This window comes from Bos indicus, chromosome 2 (assembly GCF_029378745.1).
Source record: "Bos indicus isolate NIAB-ARS_2022 breed Sahiwal x Tharparkar chromosome 2, NIAB-ARS_B.indTharparkar_mat_pri_1.0, whole genome shotgun sequence".
In the NCBI taxonomy this organism is placed as follows: domain Eukaryota; kingdom Metazoa; phylum Chordata; class Mammalia; order Artiodactyla; family Bovidae; genus Bos; species Bos indicus.
Window position 1 is genome coordinate 34,777,292 of NC_091761.1, and position 24,418 is coordinate 34,801,709.

General features: G+C 36.0%; 1 protein-coding gene across 2 annotated transcripts in view; it reads right to left on the minus strand.

The window, feature by feature from the left end:
- SLC4A10 (solute carrier family 4 member 10) overlaps positions 1–20,903 on the minus strand; it is a 343,442-nt gene extending 322,539 nt beyond the window's left edge. The window contains exon 1 of one of the 2 annotated variants that reach the window (XM_070804212.1): positions 20,617–20,903. Coding sequence is in view for 1 of the 2 variants with exons in the window: in XM_070804218.1 (XP_070660319.1) it covers positions 20,617–20,664 (48 nt within the window). In the remaining variant the exon portion in view is untranslated. The remainder of the gene's footprint in view (positions 1–20,616) is intronic. The other variant, XM_070804218.1, reaches the window with a different exon arrangement.
- Between the last annotated feature and the right edge of the window lie 3,515 nt (positions 20,904–24,418).

Below are 24,418 nucleotides of genomic sequence, written 5' to 3' on the forward strand. Positions count from 1 at the left end.
CTTCAATAAACAACTGAATGAATAAGTGTATGAGTGAATGAAGTACTACAGAAGAAAACTGTTTTGGAAAATATAGTTACAGCCTCACCTGAGGAAATTATAAGGGAATTCTGCCATTTCACACAGTAACAGAAAAATGCTGACAAAATTAAGATTTAAGACATTTGCGTTTTAGCCCTGCTTTAGACTAACTAGGATTTCCCTGTAGCTCAAACAGTAAAGAATCTGCCTGCAAGGCAGGAGATCAGGGTTCGATCCTTGAATTGGGAAGTTCCTCTGGAGAAGGGAATGGCAATCCACTCCAGTATTCTTACCTGGAGAATTCCATGGACAGAGAAGCCTGGTGGGCTATATAGTACATGGGGTTGCAAAGAGTTGGATGTGACTGAGTGAATAACACAGTAGAGACTAACTTATTGCAAGATGGGCAAATGCCCACTTGAGCTCGAATTTGTTGATCACATTTTCAGGAAAATAATGCTGCCTGCCCTACTAACGTCATAGAGATGTGACAAAGGATGCGGGGAGACAGAATTGAGATATGGATATAATATTTTGAAAAATGCATGGATGCTAGTACAAGAACTTTTGGAGAATTTTTAAAAACCAGTCATTGCACTATTTGATTGGGTTGGTATCACTGCCCTGCCCAACTGCTCTTAGTGAAGAACTGGCCCATGACACTAGACCTACTCCTGTAACCCAAATTGTTGGTCTATATGACATCTGGATGATGGAAAGAAATTTTGTAATGTAAAAAATCCAGAAATGTGTGGGTGCTAAGTCACTCCAGTCATGTTCACGTCCAACTCTTCACAACACTATGGGCTATATAGCCCACCAGGCTCCTCTGTCCTGGGATTCTCCAGGCAAGAAGTGGAGAAGTGGAGTGGTTTGCCATACCCTCTTCCAGGGGATCTTCCCAAAACAGAAATCAAATCCCTGTTTCCTGCAGTTCCTGCACTGAGGGTGGATTCTTTATCACTGGGCCACCAAGGTAGCCCATATTCAAATTTTAAAGAAACTGAATGTAGAAAAAGAACAGTTTCCAAGAGAATTATCATAAATTTCAATAATGTCATACTAATACTTTCATTTCAGCTCAATCAACCTAGGTTTCCTTTTTTGCTGATAGAAACTTATTAGATAACTAATCACTCTGGTAACTATGTTGCGCTCACCCCTTTTTCCAAGAGTTTTTTCCTTAAACAAAACAATTTATACATATATTCTAAGTTGGCTGCAAAATTAATTTCAAATTTTGGTGGATATCTACACTAGTTGAGAACTTTAAATTGCTTTGTATTAAATGCTTTAAACTGTTGATCAAACACAACATCAAAAATTCAATTATAATCATGTACATAAAAATAAGGCTTGTACATTGATTTGGACTATCTTCTTGATTATCAATGTTTCAAATTGTTCATGGTTTAATCACCTCTAATTTGGACATGAAAATGAGTGTTTCTTGACAGTAACTCTGACAGACTTTAAAACACTTGAAATTATTTTGTTCAATTGTTTGAAGAATTACAACACTATTAAACATGACAGGCATGTAAATATAGCTAACTATGTGGTTACAATGACATCTAAGGAACCAGTTAAATTGGGGTAATCTGATTTCTCCAAATGAGAGAACAATCAGAACAGATTTTGTTAACAGTCTTCAATTAATAAGATTCTGTATAATCATTCCAGAAAAAGGATGAATGTTTAAAAGACTGTTCTAAATTTTTGAGCATAAAAGATATGCAGTCTACAAGAATAGTATCTATTTTAGAATTATGAATAGATGAGGAAAATCTTAGAAACTGCATTGTCATAAAATTCTGCTTGCCAAAAAGAATGAAAATTCCAGAAATAATACATCAGACAAAAGGAAGAAATTCAACAAATGTGAAATGTTTTTATATCATAGTAGCTAGGCGTGCCATAAGCTTTTGTCAATATATCAAGGATAAAAATCGTGACATTGGTTATGTCTAATTTTGAAGCAACTAATTTACAAGGGAGAAATCATTTGCTGGTTAAAACTTCAGAGCACAATCAGTAGTCCTGATTATAAAATATATTTTTACTTATTTAGACATTTGAAGATATGTTCTCTTTAGATTCCCACATAGAAATTTCAAATCAGTCAATGGTCTATACAGGAATGAATCTGAGCTGTAATGTGTAGCTATAAAGACTTCCACAGTACCTGAAATTATAGTGTGGAAATTATCAATTTAGTCTGAAGTTTTTTTGTTTTTGCTTCACAGATCAAAACAGTTCCCATATATTTGTGATGCAAAATTTAAACTGGAAAAATGAGTGGAAGAGAAATTTTTGTATCCTAAGAGTCAATTTGATTTAAAGGAATTTTTAAAACAAATTTTAACAATTCAAGTTGAAGAACATCACAAATAAATGTAGCCAGACTTTAATAGGATTAATCCAAGGAGTCTAAACAGAGAGTACTCTAAATTTTAATTATGAGCCATAACATACTTTGCTTTTATGCATTGCTACCTTGACTCTGAAAATTACTCTTTTGGAAATTTAATCAATTTATATGTTTAGCTACATTACAAATAGATCACAGAATTCCATTGACTTTCCCAAAAAAATTGTCACTAGTACTAGAAGTTAAAATTGTCAAAGAAAACATTGGGCAATTACTAAATTTTGTAGTTAGTTAGCTATTATATTAAATGGAAATTTAAGATTCTGTCAAACTTTTATAAAAACTTGATTTAATTCAAGAATAGTCATGTGCAGTATAGAAGCTGTCTGTAATGACTCTTAGTCTTTTCCTTTCATTCATAGGTAAATGCTTACTAATATTAAATGGAGTTTTGTATATAATTCAGCAGAACAAAAATGAACCAAGATTCAAGAAGTTTCCAATACATTCTCAGCATTTGATAAACGTTCATTGGTCTTTATTTGACTGGCCCTCAGATTTATACAAAATTCCTTTACTTGGTTTCAACTTGAATGTTCTGCCAACAATAAATTCTTGGGAATATTACATTTTTTAAAAATCTTAGCTTCCTGAAAATATATCAAAGTCCAAACAATACAATGTGTTTTCTCATGCAGGCTTTTCCAAAATAATCAAAGGTGAACCCTTGTACCTTTATTTACATAAAACAAACCACTTTAATGGCTATCAGAAAGGAATACGTAATTAGGAAGTCAGACTAACATTAAATAATCACTAATCCATTTGCGAAAGAGTAGAGAGAAAAATCAGTGTGAGGCTAATGAGAACTATACATTGTCTTTCCTATACATTTCTCTTTGCTGATGTCATATGTATACATTTATACACATTTGTGTGCATGTGTGTTTATGTACTCAGTCATGTCCCACTCTTTGTGACTCCATGGACTGTAGCCCACCAGGCTCCTCTGTCCATGAAATTTCCCAGGAAAGAATACTTGAGTGGGTTGCCATTTCCTTCTCCAATATATACACATATATATGTATTAGTATATATACTAATACACACACATACACATACATACATTAGCTATGAGCAAGTAATATCATGAGATTGTATAATATAAAATATATTACGGATACATCTGCAATTTTTAATAAAAATTCCATCAAAGTCCATAGTTTCAGAGGAGCATATAAAACTAAGAAATAAAAAGGTTTTGGGGAAATTCCCAAAATCCTTCCCACAAATGGATGTAGATAAAGTGGGTTGGTCACCCCTGGCCTGACAGTTATTTTATTTTGTTTTAAAGAGAATTTATAGATTAATACAGGATATCCATTTGTTCTGTGTTTATCTGTATTTATCTATTTGACATCTATTCATCATCAGACCAATTATGGTAACTGTATATACTTTCTTATTTTTTGTACTATTTTTACTATGGCATCTGGAACCTTAAAGACTGGAGGAGAGATTGCTCCTTTGAGGCCTAGCTAAATTCTACAGAAAATTAAGGACTTGTCCATAAACATGCCTTTCATATGCAAACCAACCAAACCCAAGTCTATACCTTCAACTTCTTCCTTGTTAAACTTACACAACCAAGCCAATATTTCTCCTGACCTAAATCATCCTAGGACTAGGTAACCAGGCAACTAGAGATCACCCCAATAGACAAAGCCTGCCAGAGGTATTCAAACTGGACAGTTCTAAACTGCTTACCCTACCTTGCCTTTCCAGCAGAAATCCCAATAAAGGCCCTGGCCTCAACTTTTTCCTCGCTTTTGTCTTCTGCCACCTGACTAAGACCCGGGCTTCCGCTTGACCTGGATGACCTGTCTATGGCCTGCTGCTGCTGCTGCTAAATCACGTCAGTCGTGTCCAACTCTGTGCGACCCCATAGACGGCAGCCCAACAAGACTCCTCTGTCCCTGGGATTCTCCAGGCAAGAACACTGGAGTGGGTTGCCATTTCCTTCTCCACTGCATGAAAGTGAAAAGTGAAAGTGAAGTTGCTCAGTCATGTCCGACTCATAGCGACCCCATGGACTGTAGCCAACCAGGCTCCTCTGTCCATGGGATTTTCCAGGCAAGAGTACTGGAGTGGGGTGCCATTGCCTTCTCTAGTCTATGGCCTTTAAGTATAATAAACGTGGTTTTCCTAAGCCTCTCTCATGTCTCTTCCACAACTGGCTGCTGCTGCTGCTAAGTCACTTCAGTCGTGTCTGACTCTGTGCAACCCCATAGATGGCAGCCCACCAGGCTCCCCCGTCCCTGGGATTCTCCAGGCAAGAACACTGGAGTGGGCTGCCATTTCCTTCTCCAATGCATGAAAGTGAAAAGTGAAAGTGAAGTCACTCAGTCGTGTCCGACCCTCAGTGACCCCATGGACTGCAGCCTTCCAGGCTCCTCCATCCAGGGGATTTTCCAGGTAAGAGTACTGGAGTGGGTGACCATTGTAAAAAATGACCTTATAAAAGAACATAGAACAAAAACTCTTTTAGAGATAACTGTGTCACTTGTAATCATATTGTTCCAAACACAGACATAATTTCCCTTTATATATTTATTAATACTTGATCAACCGACACATAGTTTCAATCATATCTTTTGTTCAATATTGACAAATTTTATAAAATAGTGCTCCTCCTGACCTTTTTTTAATATATATTTTCTGTTCACTTTTTATATAGTGGCTCTCCAGAAAGTATTTATTTTTCATAACTGAAATATTGTACCCTTTGACCAACACCTCCCACTTCCCCGTCTCCCCCAGTCCTGGTCAACCACTCTCTTACTAACTGCTTCTTTATGACTATTTTAGATTCCACATATAAGCGAGATCATGCAGCATTTCTCTTTCTGCATCTGGTTTATTTCATTTAGCATAATGTCCTCCTCAATTGCTTCTGATTATTAAATTATTACCTTTGAAAATAAAATGGTCTCTAACTCTCACATGCCTAATAACTTATTGTGAAGCGTTAGATGGATTAAGATCCATCCATATTTATCTTACTCTAACCTTACTGTCATTTCAAATTGTAGTACAAAAGTCCTCAAAAATTTTTGACAAATATATTTTTCTAGTTTGTGAGTTTATTTTTCTTTGACGAATACTGGATAGTGATGAAAATTTTATTTTACTCAGCCTCTCTTGGCTGTACCTGACTGACCATCTCACAAAAAAACACAGAACACTGAAACTATTGACTTAAAAAGATCACTTTAATTATCTTTGAGTCTCATTTATTTGTATGGATCTTATTCTCCTTTTATCATAGATCATCTGCACAAAGACATCATGATCAAAGCAGTGCAAAATATTTCTTAAGGCCATGATTGGAACATTTCATGATAGCTCCCAGAGAGGTATTAATAGAATCCTTGCTGCATTTCTTAAAAGACAGTAAAGCTACTTCTTTACTCCTCCATTCTCACCCAAAATAAGGGCTCCTATAATAGTAATTAATGTAAATTAATTAATTGAAATTTCAGATTCACTAAATAATATGAACTATTTATATATTAAGTTCAATTGCACTTTGTCAAGTGCTCTTGCTTCTTGCTTTCTATATATGCAGGTACTTTCAAGATAAATATAAACATGTGTTTATAAATTACTGAAACATCATCATCAAATTCTTATTTTATGAAACAATCTGCGATTCAGTAGACTTTGGAAGGCTTTCCATTCCTTCCTTCAAGATATTTTCTGAACCAAGAAAAACATCAGGAAAGTATATTTTTCCAAGAAAAACTGATTCTAATGTCAAAAGTTTCAATGCAGTCATGAAGTTAGGTGGTAAATATTTGGTCTATATGAAATCAAGAGCTATTGAGCTAACTAGATACTGTGAGCTAACTAGATACTTTGCATCAAGACACATTATTCTGCAGAATCAAAGATACAAGCCCTTTTTTCATCCTATGCTAGACCATGCAATCATCTGCAAAAATGGGAGAAATTTATTTAGATGAGACAGACTAGGAGTACTGAATTATATAGGTAAGAGAGATAGTTAAGGTTAAGGATGTGAAGGGAAGTGAAATAATGTTTTTAAATCATAAAAGGGGAACAAGCAAAATTATAAGCTACTAAAATTGAGTTCATGTAAGGCTGATCTTTTTAAAGCTGGGTTCAAGGCTGACTCAATATGCTTTAAATGAATATGCTAGGGTTAGAATTTCCTGAATTATGAGAAAGCATCATTGATTTTTGAATGGACAAAATCAGAGTTCACCATTTCTGTGTTTTTGTCCTCATAAGGATTTGAAAAAATATTTTTTATTACCTTACATTACAGAAATGGTCTGTATGAGATTCCAAGTACCTTTTATTAGACTGGTACTGTTTTCTAAGCTTCTAATACCAAGCTAAGAGAATTAATATTCAGAAATTATTATTATTAAGCTTTTATGATAACCATTTATAATGGATATTTATGTTAAAGACCTAAATAGAAAGTACTTTTTTACTAACAATGCCAAGACAAATGTGCAACAGTTACTGTTGTACAACTGTTACTAAATTACTTGATTTAAAAAAGATTAATCCTAACCCCAGTTCTTATGAACAAATTTTTTTCAAACCACTAATAAGATAAAAAGAATTATTAAATCAGAGAATTATGCTCAGAGTCCAAATCATGTTTTATTTAAATAACAACAGATAGTAAGGTCTAGAAACTTCACTTTTGTCAAGTTCGTCATCAGTCAGGATCTTCAAGTACTTCCTCAACATGGTTTTGATGACATGAAAGATCCTAGATGGCTCAAATAAAAATGATAGTCTCATCGTCTTAAGGATCAATGAAATTGAAACCACTGTCCATAAGAATCATCTTAACACAGCAAATAAGATCTGAGTGTCTGTATCTATTCTGTAACAGACTAATCCTCCTGGGGATCTTTCCCACCCCAGGATCAAGCCCATGTCTCTCATGTGTCCTGCACTGGCAGCAGGTTCTTTACCACTAGCACGACCTGGGAAGCCCAGTAAACAGTAAGGCTGAGGAAAACGACAAGACACTGAAACACCTTATTAACTGGACTCATCTCAACTTCATTCTTTTAAAAAAATTTTTTTTAAATAATGTCTGTGGTTTTTGAGAAAGTAGAGGAACCATTTCATTCTATCAGACTGAAAATTCTCACGGCCAAAATGGTACATAGTACAGATCCGTAATGACAGGCTTGAGGCTGTACAAAGGAGCCATGTATAAAACAGATGTTAATAATCGACTTATGCAGCATTTCGGTAATACCTTATGTAAGGTGAATTAAACAGAGGGATTTTTCAAGTAGTTCAATGTTTCCTCATATGAAGAAACCTACTTTATAGAAAAACACCACATAAGAGTAAACAAAGTTGGAAACGGAATACAAAAGGCTATGTTGTTAAAAAGTTTACTAGGCAAATTGTCACTTTTTAAAACACTAGTGAAACTTCAAGCGAAAGGTAAAACTGGTTATATAATCTTTTCAGAAAAAAAAAATTGGCAGTGTTTATAAATATCCTTAACACTTAGCCTAGTAGCTCCTTAAAGAAATAGTTGATTCTGGGTCTGAGACAGGGTAAATAAAGGTTGACCCTGGAAACTCTTACGGTCCCAGATACTACGGAAATGCTCAAAAAAGAATGGGGGCATGTTGAAAAGATGGAAGTCAGATGAAAGGAGTTCCTAATCTCCAAATATAAAACCATTTGAGCAACTAAATGAATTAATTCTTAGAGTACTGGATTATGGCCTATAAAATAAAACAAAATAAAATAAATATCTTTGTGTTGTTTAATCACTTAGTCATAGCCGACTCTTGTGACTCCATGGACTCCAGACCGCAAGTTTCCTCTGTCCATGGGATTTCCCAGGCAAGAATATTGGAGCAAGTTGCCATTTAAGCAATTAAATAAATAAATAAATGGAGAAAAAGTGACAGCTATTTCTTACAGGAAAAAAATTCTAATTTCCAAATGCAGAAAGAATGAGAGAAATAGCAAGTCACTATTAAGCAAATAAATAAAGTAATAAATAGGTAATACACAGGAAATATTCACTGATGAATGCTAAAATTAGTAGGCAAAAGTTTGAAGAGAAATAAGATATTTGCATAGTCTCAAAGTATCTCCCCAAAGATATTATTACAAAGGGAAATTTTTAACTCTACAGTGGAAAATCCAACCAACACTTCTATCATCAAGGTTAATATCCCTAGTAATAAGACATCATCTATCCCCTGACACGATGCACTGGGAACAGTTCATTTCATTTCAGTGATATTAAACAAAAAAATATGCATGACCTCAGGATAATTAGGAGAACTGCAGACAAGCACAAACTGAGAGATAATCTACCAAAAAAAAAAATCTGTATACCTCAAGAGTGTCAAAGTTATGAAAGACAAGGGAAGACAGTACCTCACAAATTGGAGATGATTAGAGAAATGATATCTAAACACAAAATGGAATCCTGGAACAGAAAAAGGATATTAGTGGAAAAACTGGTGATACGCTAATAAATATTTGGTTTAGTTAATAGAATTGTCCCAATGTTAGTTTCCTGGACTTAATAACTGTAGTTATGTAAGGTATTAGCATGGCAACATAGATGAAAGGTATTCAGGAACTCTTTGTACTGTTTCTGCAATTATTCTTTAGGTATAAAATAATCTCAAAGAGCTAAAAAATAGTAAAATGAATGTTTCCTTTTGTATTTATTTTTCTATGCTTTCTAAACTACCCTAAAATATATTAATTTTATAATTAGGAAAAATATATTTTATTATACTTCCAAGATTATATTACTGGCACACATCTTATTACTGTTAAATGAATAAAGTTATTTTATAAGCATTATTGAATCACTGATTGAATGAATTGTGCATATTAGTTATAAAAATCTTCAATATAATTATTTTCAAAGGAAAAAAATTAAGCTAATAACAACAATAATCACTATTTGTCATTACTCAAAAAAAGTATAACATATTTACAAATATATATACATGGGAACATAATATGAGTGCATAATATTTATACATGCAAATATATATGTATGGGTACACAATTATGTACGTAATATGTACGTAATTCATTTATTCTCACAAGCCCATGAGACAGATGCTATTATTGTTATCATCCCTATTTTATAGATAAGTAAAGGGAGGCTCTGAACCACTAGGCAACTTGCCAATGCTGTCATACCTACAAATTAGAACAGTTAGAACTGTCTGTCTTCAGAGTTTCAGTTCTTGACAGTTGATGTCTACTACTGTTGCTGCCTAATAACCCAAGAGACATTTAAGAAGGACTTTCCTGCACTTAGCTTTGTGAAAGCGGCACAAAAGTATCTAAAGTAGACTCTACTTTTAGGAACCTACACTCTAATTGAGGAAACAAGTTACATGTATGTGTATTTATATATAAGTAAAAATAGTTTTACATACATATAGAAATTGCAAAGTGATACGTAATATGTACTAAATGCTAAACGAGTAAAACAAGCACTAAGAACTTACTTTTCTAATCCATTATGACTTATTTTAAAAAACATATATGATATACATCAGTGTCTCTTTGGCTGTCTCGTATACAGGGTTATTGTTACCATCTTTCTAAATTCCATATATATGCGTTAGTATATGCACAATACTGGATGCTTGAGGCTGGTGCACTGGGACAACCCAGAGGGATGGTACAGGGCAGGAGGAGGGAGGAGGGTTCAGGATGGGGAACACATGTATACCTGTGGCGGATGCATGTTGATATATGGCAAAACCAATACAATATTGTAAAGTTAAAAAATAAAATTAAATTAAATTTAAAAAATAAATAAATAAAAATTAAAATTAAAAAACAGCTCTATTTTATTGCAAGCTTTTGTCTTCTACCATTCATTCCCACAGGAAAAATAATTCAAAGAATTTTTTTTGTTTGTTTGTTTAGGTAAAGATTCCCAAGCTTCCATATTCATAAGGATCACCTGGAGAGTTCTTTAAATTCTTTGTTTACTGGCACCATCCCTTTGATATTCTAAGCTATAAGTTTGAATAAGGCCCAGAACTTGCATTTTTAATGAGTCCTCCTGATGATTCTGATGCAAGTGGTCTTTGAGTTTAGGGTTTTCAATAATCCTTTTGCTTAGCAGAAAAAAATACCAAAATTTTATATCTACCAGAAGTGCTCTGTGGGATTACATAAAAATCAGATTTTTGGACAGGCATTATACTGTGAAGTTATTTGTTAATAAAACAAAGTGTACAGCATGCACTCAAATTATAATCATATTATATATTAGGTTTATGTCTTGTTGTCTATATTTCTTTTTCATTTTTTAATCATATTCTTGTTTCCAAGCAAATCAAAATGAGTTTGAACAAGCTTATTACCAGAGCAGCTTAAATATCAACAAAAAATCACCATTGTATTTATGCCCACTGTACTTATGAAAGAAGCAGTACAAATATAACAATAATCAAATATGCTTCATAAACAAAGCTATGTTTTACAGTAGTTGTTATATATCTAACTACTTTTTATGGCATTTGCTTTCTGGAATTTGATTAGGTCATCATCTTTGATATCAAACCCTCATGTGTCAAAAAGGGAAAAAAGCCATTAGGAAGCAATAGCAATCTCTAAATAATTTTGGTTTCTCAGGGTAAGCAAGAAGCAGAAGTACAAATAAATACTGGAGGCACTCCAGCAACCTAACACATTCAATATGGAATGAGAAAATTCTTTAAAAACTTGCTTATTAGATTTTTAGAGCACAATTTTCATGATGAATGAGCAAGTTTTGAGGCTACTGATAATGTAAGGTCTTTATCATTAAATCAAAACTAAACAGAATCCTTGGCTACAATACATTCTCACTCTATCACACTGAGTCCATATATTAAACTCCATTTAGGCCCCTGAGAAAACCCCTGGAGTTCTGAACTATTTGGAATTGGGTCTAAGCTTAATATAGAAACGTCTGTACAAATGGCACCTTAGGAATTTTTATGTCATCCTTGATACACTGCATAAAAATTCTCACAAGACAAAACTAGGAAACACTGCCACAAGAAATTAAAGATCTAAAAATGTAGAGACAGTTCACATTTGGAAGACTCAATATTGTCAAGATAGCAATTTTCAAATTGATCTACAAATTCAAAGCAATTCCTATTAAGACCCTTGCAGGCTTTTCATAGCAGTCAACAAGCAGGCCCTAAAATTTATATGGAAATGTAAAGTATCTAGAATAGCCAAAACAACTTAGAAAAAGAACAAAAGTGAAATATTTATACCACTTGATTTTAAATATTATTAGAAAGCTTCAATAATCAGACAGTGGTATTAAGGTGAAGATATGCAAAGGAAATGGCAACCCACTCCAGTACTCTTGTCTGGAAAATCCCATGGACAGAGGAGCCTGGTGGGCTACAGTCCATGGGGTCGCAAAGAGTCGGACACGACTGAGCGACTTCACTTGACTTATGTGTGTACATCAACAGAACAGAATCAGAGTCCAAAAAAATAACCTTATTATCGATTTAATTTCAACAAAGCTGCCAAGAAAATTCAGTGGAGAAAGGAGGTGTTTTCAACAAATGATGCAGGGGAAATTAGATATCTTTTTTTTTTAAAAAGCAAAAACAAAAAATAGCAACTTTTATCTCATACCATACATAAAAATTAACTCAGAATGGGTATTCAAAAAAAAAAGTGTTAGTAAAAGTGTGGAAAAACCAAAACTGTAAAATGGCACAATCTCATTGAAAAATAGTCTGGAAATTTCTTTTAACATTAACTATAACCCTACCATATAGTAACATAGTATTTTATGAAACTAGACCAACAATGACCCTAAAAATATTAGTAAAACAAAGTGACCTTTAATGGAAAAAGTAGCTTCTCAGAAGCTTAGTTGCTTCGATTTTCCTTATGGTAAAGTTTAAAGAGTATCAAGAGAAATTTAGAAAGGTGATTTGGATAAGAAATAACAATTTTACCCAAGTTAAATACTTCTCTTCCTCTCTATATACTTTCTTAACTCAGCTTTGAATATATATTTCAGAAGATCTCTACAAATAGTTCGCTGAAACCATGGCCAACCTCAACATTATATTCACAAAGAGAACAAATTTTATGGTACAGACTGGGTGTGCGTGTATACATGAAGTTATTTTTAATTTTCATGAGTATCTTATTTGCCCTTTCATTGATTTGTATAAATATGAATAATACAAGCATTGTCTAAATCAACCTTCTCCCTGTTAGTGATAATGAGTAAACAATAACTTAATTATTTTGTGATTTTCTTACATAAAATTGACCATTTTGCCATGTACAATTCAGTGGTGTCCAGTACTTTCACAATGTTGTGCAACCATCACCACTAACTACTTCCAGAACACTCCCATCACTCCAAAAGAAACCCCAGAGCACTTAGTTCTCAGTTCTCTGCTACACCCTAAGCCCTGGAAAACATTAATCCACTTTAGTCTCTAAGAATGTGCCTATTACAGACATTTCAATAAATGGAATCCTGCAATATGTAACCTACAATGCCTTACACTTTATAGCACCTTGTTTCACAGCACTTTGATTTTTGAAGATGTAGATATTAAAGCTCACTTTATAATGGGATTCTGATTTTTATTTATTTTTCAGTTCAGTTCAGTCACTCAGTCTTGTTCAACTCTTTGTGATCCCATGGACTACAGCACACTAGGCCTCCCTGTCCATCACCAACTCCCAGAGCCTACTCAAACTCATGTCCATTGAGTTGGTGATGCCATTCAACCATCTCATCCTGTCGTCCCCTTCTCCTCCCGCCTTCAATCTTTCCCAGCATCAGGGTCTTTTCAAATGAGTCAGCTCTTTGATGCCATCATAGTCATTTTTTGAACGTTGAGTTTTAAGCCAGCTTTTTCACTGTCCTCTTTCACCTTCATCAAGAGGCTCTTTAGTTCCTCTTTGCTTTCTGCCAAAAGGGTGGTGTCATCTGCATATCTGAGGTTACCGCTATTTCTCCCGGCAATCTTGATTCCAGCTTGTGTTTCATTTAGCCTGGCATTTTGTATGATGTACTATGCATAGAAGTTTAATAAGCCGAGTGACAGTACACAGCCTTGATGTACTCCTTTCCCCAGTTTGAACCAGTCTTTTGTTCCATGTCTGGTTCTAACTCACGCTTCTTGACCTAGTACTAATGAATGGTATAATCTAAAAGCCTGCAAGTATTAATTTTATGTTGAAAATACTGCAATCAGATAAAGAAGTGGGATAGTTTATGATGGAGGATTACAAAATATCTGAACCTTCATCTAGAACTCAAATAGTCAAGAGAGCCTGGCAGAAAAATAATCATACCTCCAATGTGTCATTACTTTCTAACCTTAGGATGATGGTTATTTCAGAAGTCTAAACTGGGTATAGACTGCAGTGCATTGTAAGATGCTTCAAGTAAATGGAAACTTGTGGGTGCCATTCTCAACCCATTTTCTATGCACAGAAAATTCCACTCTTCCTTTCTCATATCTCATAGGATACATGCCACTTGATCATTTGGCTTTTTGTGAAGATACTACTTTCAATCTATATAGTAAACATTAGTTACATCTTACTTATTTTTAGATAAATGTAAATTAAAGTTCTAGTATATCCTTCCTATTTAAAGAATTGTCTAAGATACGCCTTGAGATTTATTGCTCTTATTTAGAAAAAGGGAATAACTAATATATAATACATTTACTGCTTGAAATAAGATACGTTTTGGTCAGAAAAGGACCGTAGCAATCAATTGGAGACTAGAATTTTAAACTAACTTAATTTACAGATGAAGCTGAAAATCAAAGAGATAAGCACATATATTTAAGGGCAGGCACTTATACTAGTTAATGGCAGAGCTTGGTCTAGAGTTCTCATTTCTTGACTCTCAGTTCATCATTCTTTCCACTGTCCTATTCTAGCACAAACAAATGAGTGCTGAATTGAAATGATGATGATAATTAGACAATCTTTGTGAAGTAATAATATTAATAGGTACTGTCTCAGGCTTGTGCTAAGCACAAACATCTCTAGTCTTTATGATTCTCTTGATAGGTTGCTAATTTTATCTAGCCTTGATGGATGAGAAACTGATGCTAAAACAGATTGAATAAGTTACCCAGATTCATATAGCTAAAAACTGAGCTAGGATTTTAAAATATTGCATCTAACTAAAAATTCATTCAATTCTTTTAAATTAAAGCCAATTAAAAATAAATTGCACTCATCTCACATGCTAGTAAAGTAATGCTCAAAATTCTCCAAGCCAGGTTCAGCAGTACATGAACCATGAACTGCCAGATGTTCAAGCTGGTTTTAGAAAAAGCAGAGGAACCAGAGGTCAAATTGACAACATCCACTGGATCATTGAAAAAGCAAGAGAATTCTAGAAAAACATCTACTTCTGCTTTATTGACTATGCCAAAGCCTTTGACTGTGTGGATCACAATAAACTGTGGAAAATTCTGAAAGAGATGGGAATACCAGACCACCTGACCTGCTTCTTGAGAAACCTGTATGCAGGTCAGGGAGCAACAGTTAGAACTGGACATGGAACAACAGACTGGTTCAAATAGGAAAAGGAGTATGTCAAGGCTGTATATTGTCACCCTGCTTGTTTAACTTCTCTGCAGAGTACATCATGAGAAACGCTGGGCTGGAGGACGCACAAGCTAGAATCAAGATTGCCGGGAGAAATATCAATAACCTCAGATATGCAGATGATACCACCCTTATGGCAGAAAGTGAAGAGGAACTCAAAAGCCTCTTGATGAAAGTGAAAGTGAAAGAGGAGAGTGAAAAAGTTGGCTTAAAGCTCAACATTCAGAAAACTAAGATCATAGCATCTGAATCCATCACTTCATGGGAAATAGATGGGGAAACAGTGGAAACAGTGTCAGACTTTATTTTTTGGGGCTCCAAAATCACTGCAGATGGTGATCACAGCCATGAAATTAAAAGACGCTTGCTCCTTGGAAGGAAAGTCATGACCAACCTAGACAGCATATTAAAAAGCAGAGATAATACTTTGCCAACAAAGGTCCATCTAGTCAAGGCTATGGTTTTTCCAGTAGTCATGTATGGATGTGACAGTTGGACTATAAAGAAAGCTGAGCACCGAAGAATTGATGCCTTCGCATTATGGTAGTGGAGAAGACTCTTCGGAGTCCCTTAGACCGCAAGGAGATCAAATCAGTCAACCCTAAAGCAAATCAACTGTGAATATTCATTGGAAGGACTGATACTGAAGCTAAAGCTCCAATACTTACAGCTGATGCAAAGAACTGACCCATTGGAAAAGATCTTGATGCTGGGAAAGATTGAAGGCAGGAGAAGAAGAGGACAACAGAGGATGAGATGGTTGGATGACATCACCAAGTCGATGAACATTAGTTTGAGCAAGCTCCAGAAGATGGTGAAGGACAGGGAAGCCTGGCATGCTGCAGTCCATGGGGTCACAAAGAACTGGACATGACTGAGCGACTGACCAACAACAACTCATTACCTATCTTAGCATCCTATACATATAATTTATTTCTATATTCACTCACCATGAAAGTGAGTCATGAAAGTGAAAATTCTTGTAAGAAAATTAATTTCTTATACTGTATTTCTTGCTTCCTATGTATTACCATGTGTAATGATACATTTTCTTTAAGTTCATATAATCTAAATTATAATAAAATAGAAACATCAATATAACTTAGTTAACCTAAGTTGCTCTTTTTGTTACTTTGACATTTAAGTTCCATTTTTCTTTTCCTTAAGATAATAATATAAAATGTTTTCATAATATTTTTTCACAAATAAAACAATTCAATATACTGGCCCATTTGGAAATCTGGAATTAATATTCTAAATGGTACTAAACTCTACCATCTATGTTATGCTGCTGCTGCTGCTAAGCTGCTTCAGTCGTGTCCAATTCTATGCGACCCCATAGACAGCAGCCCACCAGGTTCCCCCATCCCTGGGATTCACCAGGCAAGAACACTGGGGTGGGTTGCCATTTCCTTCTCCAATATATGAAAGCGAAAAGTGAAGGTGAAGTTGCTCAGTCGTGTCTGATTCTTCGAGACCGCATGGACTGCAGCCCACCAGGCTCCTCCGTCCATGGGACTTTCCAGGTAAGACTACTGGAGTGGGGTGCCATTGCCTTTTCTGCTATGCTATAGTACATTACCTTTAAAAAAGCAATCTTTATTCTAGTGGCATAACTCAAGGCAGTTTTATAAGTAAGTTTAACTTAAATTAAGTTCCTTTTGGGACATCTGAATTTTCGAAGGGATCTAACATGGACCACTACATATCATCTAAGATTAAAGGTATAAAATAGAAATACCTGTTATAAAAAGATTCACCTAGAAGCCTCCTCTGTAGCCTATAATTTAAAGATTATCCAATTATTTACCCCTAAAACAAATTCAGCGCTGTCAATAGAAAATTGAAAGTGATGTGCAATAAACTGGTTCATACTTTTTTATTTGGTTCATACTTTTAAAAGATTAATTCCATCCTCTAAAGTAATGCCACCATCATTACTATTACATAGAGTTTCTATATATACTCATATCAAAGAGCTTACAACTATGATTAAATATTGAAGACAAAACAGCAGTTTCTCAAAAAGTTAAATGGAGTCTTATCTCTACTCTAGATTAGCTAGATTGTGAGGTCCATGTGCACAGGGCATTTGTCTGTCTTGCTCATTGCTTTACCCCCACCACCAAGAACATGGTTGGCCAATATTAAGCATTTAATGGGCTTCCCTGGTAACTCAGCTGGTAAAAAAATCCAACTGCAATGCAGGAGACCTGGGTTCCATCCCTGGGTTGGGAAGATCCCCTGGAGGAGGGCATGGCAACCCACTCCAGTATTCTTGCCTGGAGAATCCTCAAGGACAGAGGAGCCTGGTGGGCTACAGTCCATAGGGTCAAAAAGAGTAGGACATGACTGAGCAACTAAGCACAGTACACAGGAATTTAATAAGTTAATGAATCTTCTGAACCTCAGTTTGTTCTATTGCTTCAGAAATAACAGTCAGGTGCTATGAAAACCAGACTCAATTCTGAGCCTATGAGAGTTGAATGTCCTAACCTTAGGGTATCTAGGGCCTACAAACGCAACAATGTCTGGTGCAACAGAAGAAAATAATCTCTGACACTCGCTTGGAAGGACTAAGAGAAAAGGGGACATGGCAGGGCCTCCTTCACACAAAGTCTGAAGATGTACTCTATATATACTAAATTAAAGTAAAAGTTGGAGGCTTAAGAAGAATGTATTCTACCCTTTCACTTGTCAGAATTACTATATTCAGGCATTTGCATTCTTATCCATTCTTATTGTTTTTCTCTCTCTCTTACTTCTCTGCCTACCTCTGACTGCTGCTTTCCCATATCTAATCTTGGCTTTTAATGCCTTTCTGCTGCGAAGTTTCCATAGCTCTAACTAAAAACTCCACCTTCCACCTCCATTGTACGGTGTTTGCCAGGGTTCCATTTCCCCACTTTTCCTTCTGAGCAGATAGTCCTGATAAGCCATATGTTACAAAAGCCTTAAACCTAGAATTTATCTCATCTGTACTTCCATCAACAATGATAACAGCAGCTTTTACTTAGAACTAAATGCCAGCCATTTCCCATAGATTATTTCATTTGTTAATCACAAAACACAAGAGAAAAGTACCATCACCTTCCCATTTTTCAGTTGATGAAACTAAGACTTAAATCTGTCTTCCAAAATTATATAGCATGTAAGTAGCAGTGCTGGAACCTGTAAGACTGTGTTTTAAAATACTATGTCATACTGCCTCTCACATAATTATTTGCAAAGTCATCTGATTAATTTTCTAAAACAGAGCCCCAAACTATCTCTTCCTTTTTCTTCCAAGTATAAAAACTCCAGCCCAGTGTCCAACTATTATAGGTCTGGTTAATAATATATTTTTTTTTAAAAAGCTTTATTTTCTGAACTAGATTTAAAAGACCTATGTTGTAGTTCTGGTTTCATCACTAATATGACCTTAAACATGTGTTTCAAACTACCTGTGTCTTTATTCCTTATATGTAAAATTAAGACAGTAAAATCTGCTTTACTCAACATGATTATTTGAGGCAGAGAGGTCATAAAAGCAATTGAAGAGGTTGAAAATACTATACAGATATAAAAGTAGGCCAATAATTCAATAAGATTTCTAGCCTCTCATGCTTATTTTCCTTATAATGAACTGCTAAGATGATTCTCTCTTGCTATTAACTTTTGTAACAATTTTGTGCTGGGCATAATCCACATGAAATGCACTTTCACTTACTGCAGACCTTTTCTAGTTAAACTTGTATTTTCTCTACTCTTTTAAGTCACAAACTGTTTGTCCATCTAGCCCAATAATGTCAACATCTTCTAAATTTTTCCAGTTAATCCTCATTTGGTCCTAAACCCTTTAAATATTTCCCACCTGGAACAATTCATATACCACATCAAACTGACTTCAGCCTGCTTTTCTAGGACAACTTCCAAACCCTTTTCCCACTTAAAAAAAAAAAAAAAAAAAAAGGTTCTTCCCCTATATCTTAATCTTCCTTAAAACTCCATTCCCCAATTCCTGTGTTTAGTTCCTCTCTCTCATACAGGGTACAATCATTCTCTGACATTCTTGATACCCTTTATTCTGAATATCCACAGAATCCTAATTTATGTATCTATTCAAGTTTGGAAATACAGATAAGCCTTTTAGTCTCATTTTTGTAAAATAACTCCACTTTGATCTGTAAAGAAATATCTCTATTTTAAGCAGGCAGGCTAATTGGCAAGCTTTCCTTTTTCCCCCTCTTTGACATTCCCCTGCCTTATATCTAGGCTCCATTCTTAGTGGTGACCCCTGCATTACTCTCATCTCCCAGCTCCCTCCCTGCCCAAGACTGGTGTCCTGAGGAGAACTGGGCATGCTCAGTAACCACAGCCAATTCCGGGATGCAAACTGGAATCTTTTGCAGATTTTGAGCCCGGCAGGAGAGGTAAGGCCCTAAATATACAGTGGCCCAGAATTTACTCACTCCCCCTGGGGAATTATTTGATTGAAAGATGTGTTCAAAGACTAGGAATGGGCTCAGAAATGGACAGCTTGCTGCCAGTCCCAAGTCTGCAAGGTGGGTCACCAACCTGAGTAACAGAGAGCTGAGAACAGCCCCTCGGCCTGGTTTGGTGCAGGGAGGAGATTTCTGCTGCCCTGAGCCGTGACAGCGCTGATAGATGGCTGGAAGCTAGCGCGTGGCATCTCTGTTGCCTCAAGAAAATAATACTGTTGTTTTTATTTTCTTTTTTTTCCCTTGAACACAGCAACATCAGCTGCTCTAGACTGAGAAAGGATGTTGCCTGAAGAACTACAAAGTCTGTGAGCCAGCCAAAGATTGTGGAGAGGAGAGGCAAATCAACTGCTCACCCAGGAATCAGATCCAGGGAGGCAGCCTGTGACCTAGAGATAAACAGGCGATTTCTAAATGACAGTTCAGGGACATTTCAGATATTCAAAACTGAATCGTGTGCCTGACCCCCAAAATGCATACCTTCTTTGTATGTGAACCATGACACATTTCCCTTTGAGAGAAACTGACAGCACGCACGCACACACGCACACACACACACATACACGATCCTTCTGTTTTCCTTTTCCCTCTTTTCTGCAGAGACTAAATCTCTAGAGCTATAACAGCAGCAGATTCCCTCACCTCACTGGCAGAGGGATGAGGCATGGGGAGGAAATTTATCACAGAAGAAAAATGATTAAATGAGGGCTTCTTAGCAGGGGCTTGACTGCACAGCCTAACAGACAGACAGGCAGTAACAGACAGGGAAAAGAGATACACAGCTGCCCCTGCTGCTAAACCTAGCCATCTCTTCAAACAGCAGCAAACATGAGACATTTCATCACCGTCGTGCATCCATGTTGAGAAGGGGGAAAAAAAATCATGTGCTTCGTATTATGCATTTCAGTCACCCAAGATGGGAGGAGACCCCTGTCCATATGTCGTGGGAGCTATCCACCACCCCAAAAGTACACTCGCTGAACCTAGCCTGCAAACCGCTTGCCTGACAGGTTTTGCTGCAAACGCTGTTAATCTACGTGACAGCAGGTTATCTCTTACCGTAGGCAGCAGCGGCTCCATTTGAGCTCCCTGGTCTTTAATCTCCATGTTCTGTAACGCCTCTGGAATAAGCACCTTTCTCTGCAGTGTCTTCAGTGTCTTACACTCAGCCCGGCACTCGCTCTGCTTAGTATTCGGATCAGGTAGCTCTGAAGCAGGAGGCAATTGCACACTCCAACTCACCAGAGTCACATGGCTCCTACTCACTCGGGCTGCTAGCCAGGTTTTGCACTGAATGCCTTGGATTCCTGGGCCGGTAAGAAAGATTTCCCCAGCCCAGTATCACTGCCTACACCTGGCTACTGGCATAAAGTACAGTCTGCAATGCTGCAAGTCTGATGGACATTAAGACACTCACATAAGACGCTAACTTCTTATACAGACTAGTCCAAGGTGGACTCCAATCAGTTCAGCCAGATTTTGACACTTTGAACCAATTCACTTTATTCCCAGAAACCGACAGGAGACAAAATTCAAACAAGATGATGCTAATAAGGTACTTGGTATCCTGCTCTGAATACCTGGGGTCACTAAAAACAGGTAAGATGACATCAAAATTGATCTCTTAGTGAAACTACATTATGCACTAACAAAAAAATTCAGCATTTTAGGTCATTGCTGACTTAAGAAGAATTTGGCAGACAAATACTTGCAATATTTTAATTGTGAAAACCTTAGATATCACACATTGTTACAAATAAAGTATCTTTCTATTATTTCCCAACAAAAATAACAGGGAAAGAATGTATTTTTGAGTAACTAATAATTATCAAAGATTATAATTGTATAATATTGAGAAGTATAGGACAAAATACAATTATTGGAGGACAACTGCTCTACAGTATTGTGTTAGCCTCTGCCACACATCAGCACGAATCAGCTGCAGGTATACACATGTCCCCTCCCAGCTGAACCCCCTCCCATCTCCCTCCCTGTGTATTTTTGTATCATTTCTCCGAGAGGAAACTAAAGAACTTTAAAAAGAATTAATCTAAACCAAAGTAGCCCAAGAACATACCCTTTTGCTTTACAAGTCTCAGTGAAAGAGGGGTGGGGGATTCTCCAACTAATACATGGAAGAAAAAAAAAGTTCAAGAAGCTCTTCTGTAGGAAAAGCTGTTGATACTGTTTTTTGAGTGACTATACATATTTCCTAAAGTAATGAAATCATATATCAGTGGACCCCAGATTGAGTAGGAGGTTACAAATGAAGAAAGGTTAAAAGATAATGACAAAACTATTAAGATAGTTTGTTTTAAGTAAGAAAAATTTCACCAGATTTTAAAAACTCTTCATCAGAAGGACTGAATAGTAATTATTTTCTGCAACACACAAAAATTTTCCACAATGCTCATCATAGGTGGAATTATACATATCTATTTTCCTTGTTAATGCAATTTTTATAATATAAACTCCTATTATTTTATGATAAGAAAATATTTTATTCTTAAGCCATAATGATTAATATATTTGAGTAGCAACTTTGTGTACAGCACATGGAGATGAAACCAAGGATTTAAATAATAAGATGTCTGATTAAGAATTTGCTAATCTAGGGCTAAACCAGATTTTCTTTTTTTTTTTAATTTTTTGTTCTGTACGGGGGTATAGCCGATTAACAAACAATGTTGTGATAGTTTCAGGTGAACAGTGAAGGGACTCAGCCGTTATATATATGTATCCATTCTCTCCCAAACTTCCCTCCCATCCAGGATGCCACAAAATATTGGGCAGAGTTCAAGAGCAATTCCTTGTTGGTTATCCATTTAAAATATAGTAGTGTGTAAATGTCCACGCAAACTCCCTAACTATACCTTCCCCCATCCTTTCCTCTAGTAACCATAAGTTCTGAACTTGACTTTCTACCATGAACTGAAAATAAAAGCTCTATTCTTACTCAAATGACCATAACAAATAATCACACACAACTGACTAGAAGAAAAATAACTTCTATTTAGAACAATTATTTCTATATCATTAAGAAACCCTAAGTCACCCAGTTTATATTTCTTAAAAACAGAATTTAAATATAACTAGGAAAAAGTCTGAACTCTTTTATTCCAAGAGTCAAAAAACAAAACAGTATTTTAAGTTACTTTTAATTACTATTTTCCTATAATAATGTGTATTATTAAACCATATAGATATTTTGCTAAAACAATCATTTCTTAAGTGCTTATGTATGCTAGAGCTACTATTTCTACCAGTATAAGACTTACTCAGAATTTTGACAGCAGATGTTAGACTTCTAAAAACCAAAAAAGCCCATGTATCTAAAGGTCTCTGATCCAAGAGGTTGAATGCTAGCCTAGCAAAAACAAAGTGGAGAAAGATAAAGTAATCCTCATTTAATCTACTATCTTTGTCTTCAACTTCAGGCTTTAAAATTAAGGTTCATAACCTGACAGAATATATCCGGATATTAAACAAATTCCAGTGAATGAGGTAAGTATTGATAACTTCTGGGAATAAGATCATCACTAGGTAGCAGAATTGTTACCGGCAAAACCATTCAATTTTTTTTTAATATAAATTTATTTATTTTAATTGGAGGCTAATTACTTTACAATATTGTAGTGGTTTTGCCATACATTGACATGAATCCACCACGGGTGTACACGTGCTCCCTATCCTGAACCCCCCACCCACCTCCCTCCCCATACCATCCCTCTGGGTCATCCCAGTGCACCAGCCCCGAGCACCCTGTATTATGCATCAAACCTGGACTGGCGATTCATTTCACATGTGATAATTTACATGTTTCAATGCCATTCTCCCAAATCATCCCACCCTCGCCCTCTCCCACAGAGTCCAAAAGACTGTTCTATACATCTGTGTCTCTTTTGCTGTCTCGCATATAGGGTTATCGTTACCATCTTTCTAAATTCCATATATGTGTTAGTATACTGTATTGGTGTTTTTCTTTCTGGCATACTTCACTCTGTATAATAGGCTCCAGTTTCATCCACCTCATTAGAACTGACTCAATGTATTCTTTTTAATGGCTGAGTAATAGTCCATTGTGTATATGCACCACAGCTTTCTTATCCATTCATCTGCTGATGGACATCTAGGTTGCCCCCATGTCCTGGCTATTATAAATAGTACTGCGATGAACATTGATGTACAAGTAACCCCTGCAGCTCAATCCCAGAAAAATAAATGACCCAATCAAAAAATGGGCCAAAGAACTAAACAGACATTTCGCCAAAGAAGACACAGATGGCTAACAAACACATGAAAAGATGCTCAACATCATTCATTATCAGAGAAATGCAAATCAAAGCCACAATGAGGTACCATTTCACGCCAGTCAGAATGGCTGCTATCCAAAAGTCTACAAGCAATAAATGCTGGAGAGGGTGTGGAGAAAAGGGAACCCTCTTACACTGTTGGTGGGAATGCAAACTAGTACAGCCACTATGGAGAACAGTGTGGAGATTCCTTAAAAAACTGGAAATAGAACTGTCATACAACCCAGCAATCCCACTGCTGGGCATACACACTGAGGAAAACCATCCAATTTAACAGATAGTCTGTGGCCATTCACCCTGAATGCACCTGAACTCTTCTGATCTCAGAAGCTAAGCAGGGTCAGGCCTGGTTAGTATTTGGATGGTAGTAACAGATAGGCTCTTAGAGATCAACTTCTCCATTAATTTTCAAACTCAGGAGGTAAAGTGAACAGAAGGCAGGGAAGAGGAAATCCAAATTGCATGAGCTGCTTTTTTTCAACTACATAATATCTGCGGGAATACTCCCAGGTAACTCATGCTTTTTCAAGTCCAGAGTTCTTTACACT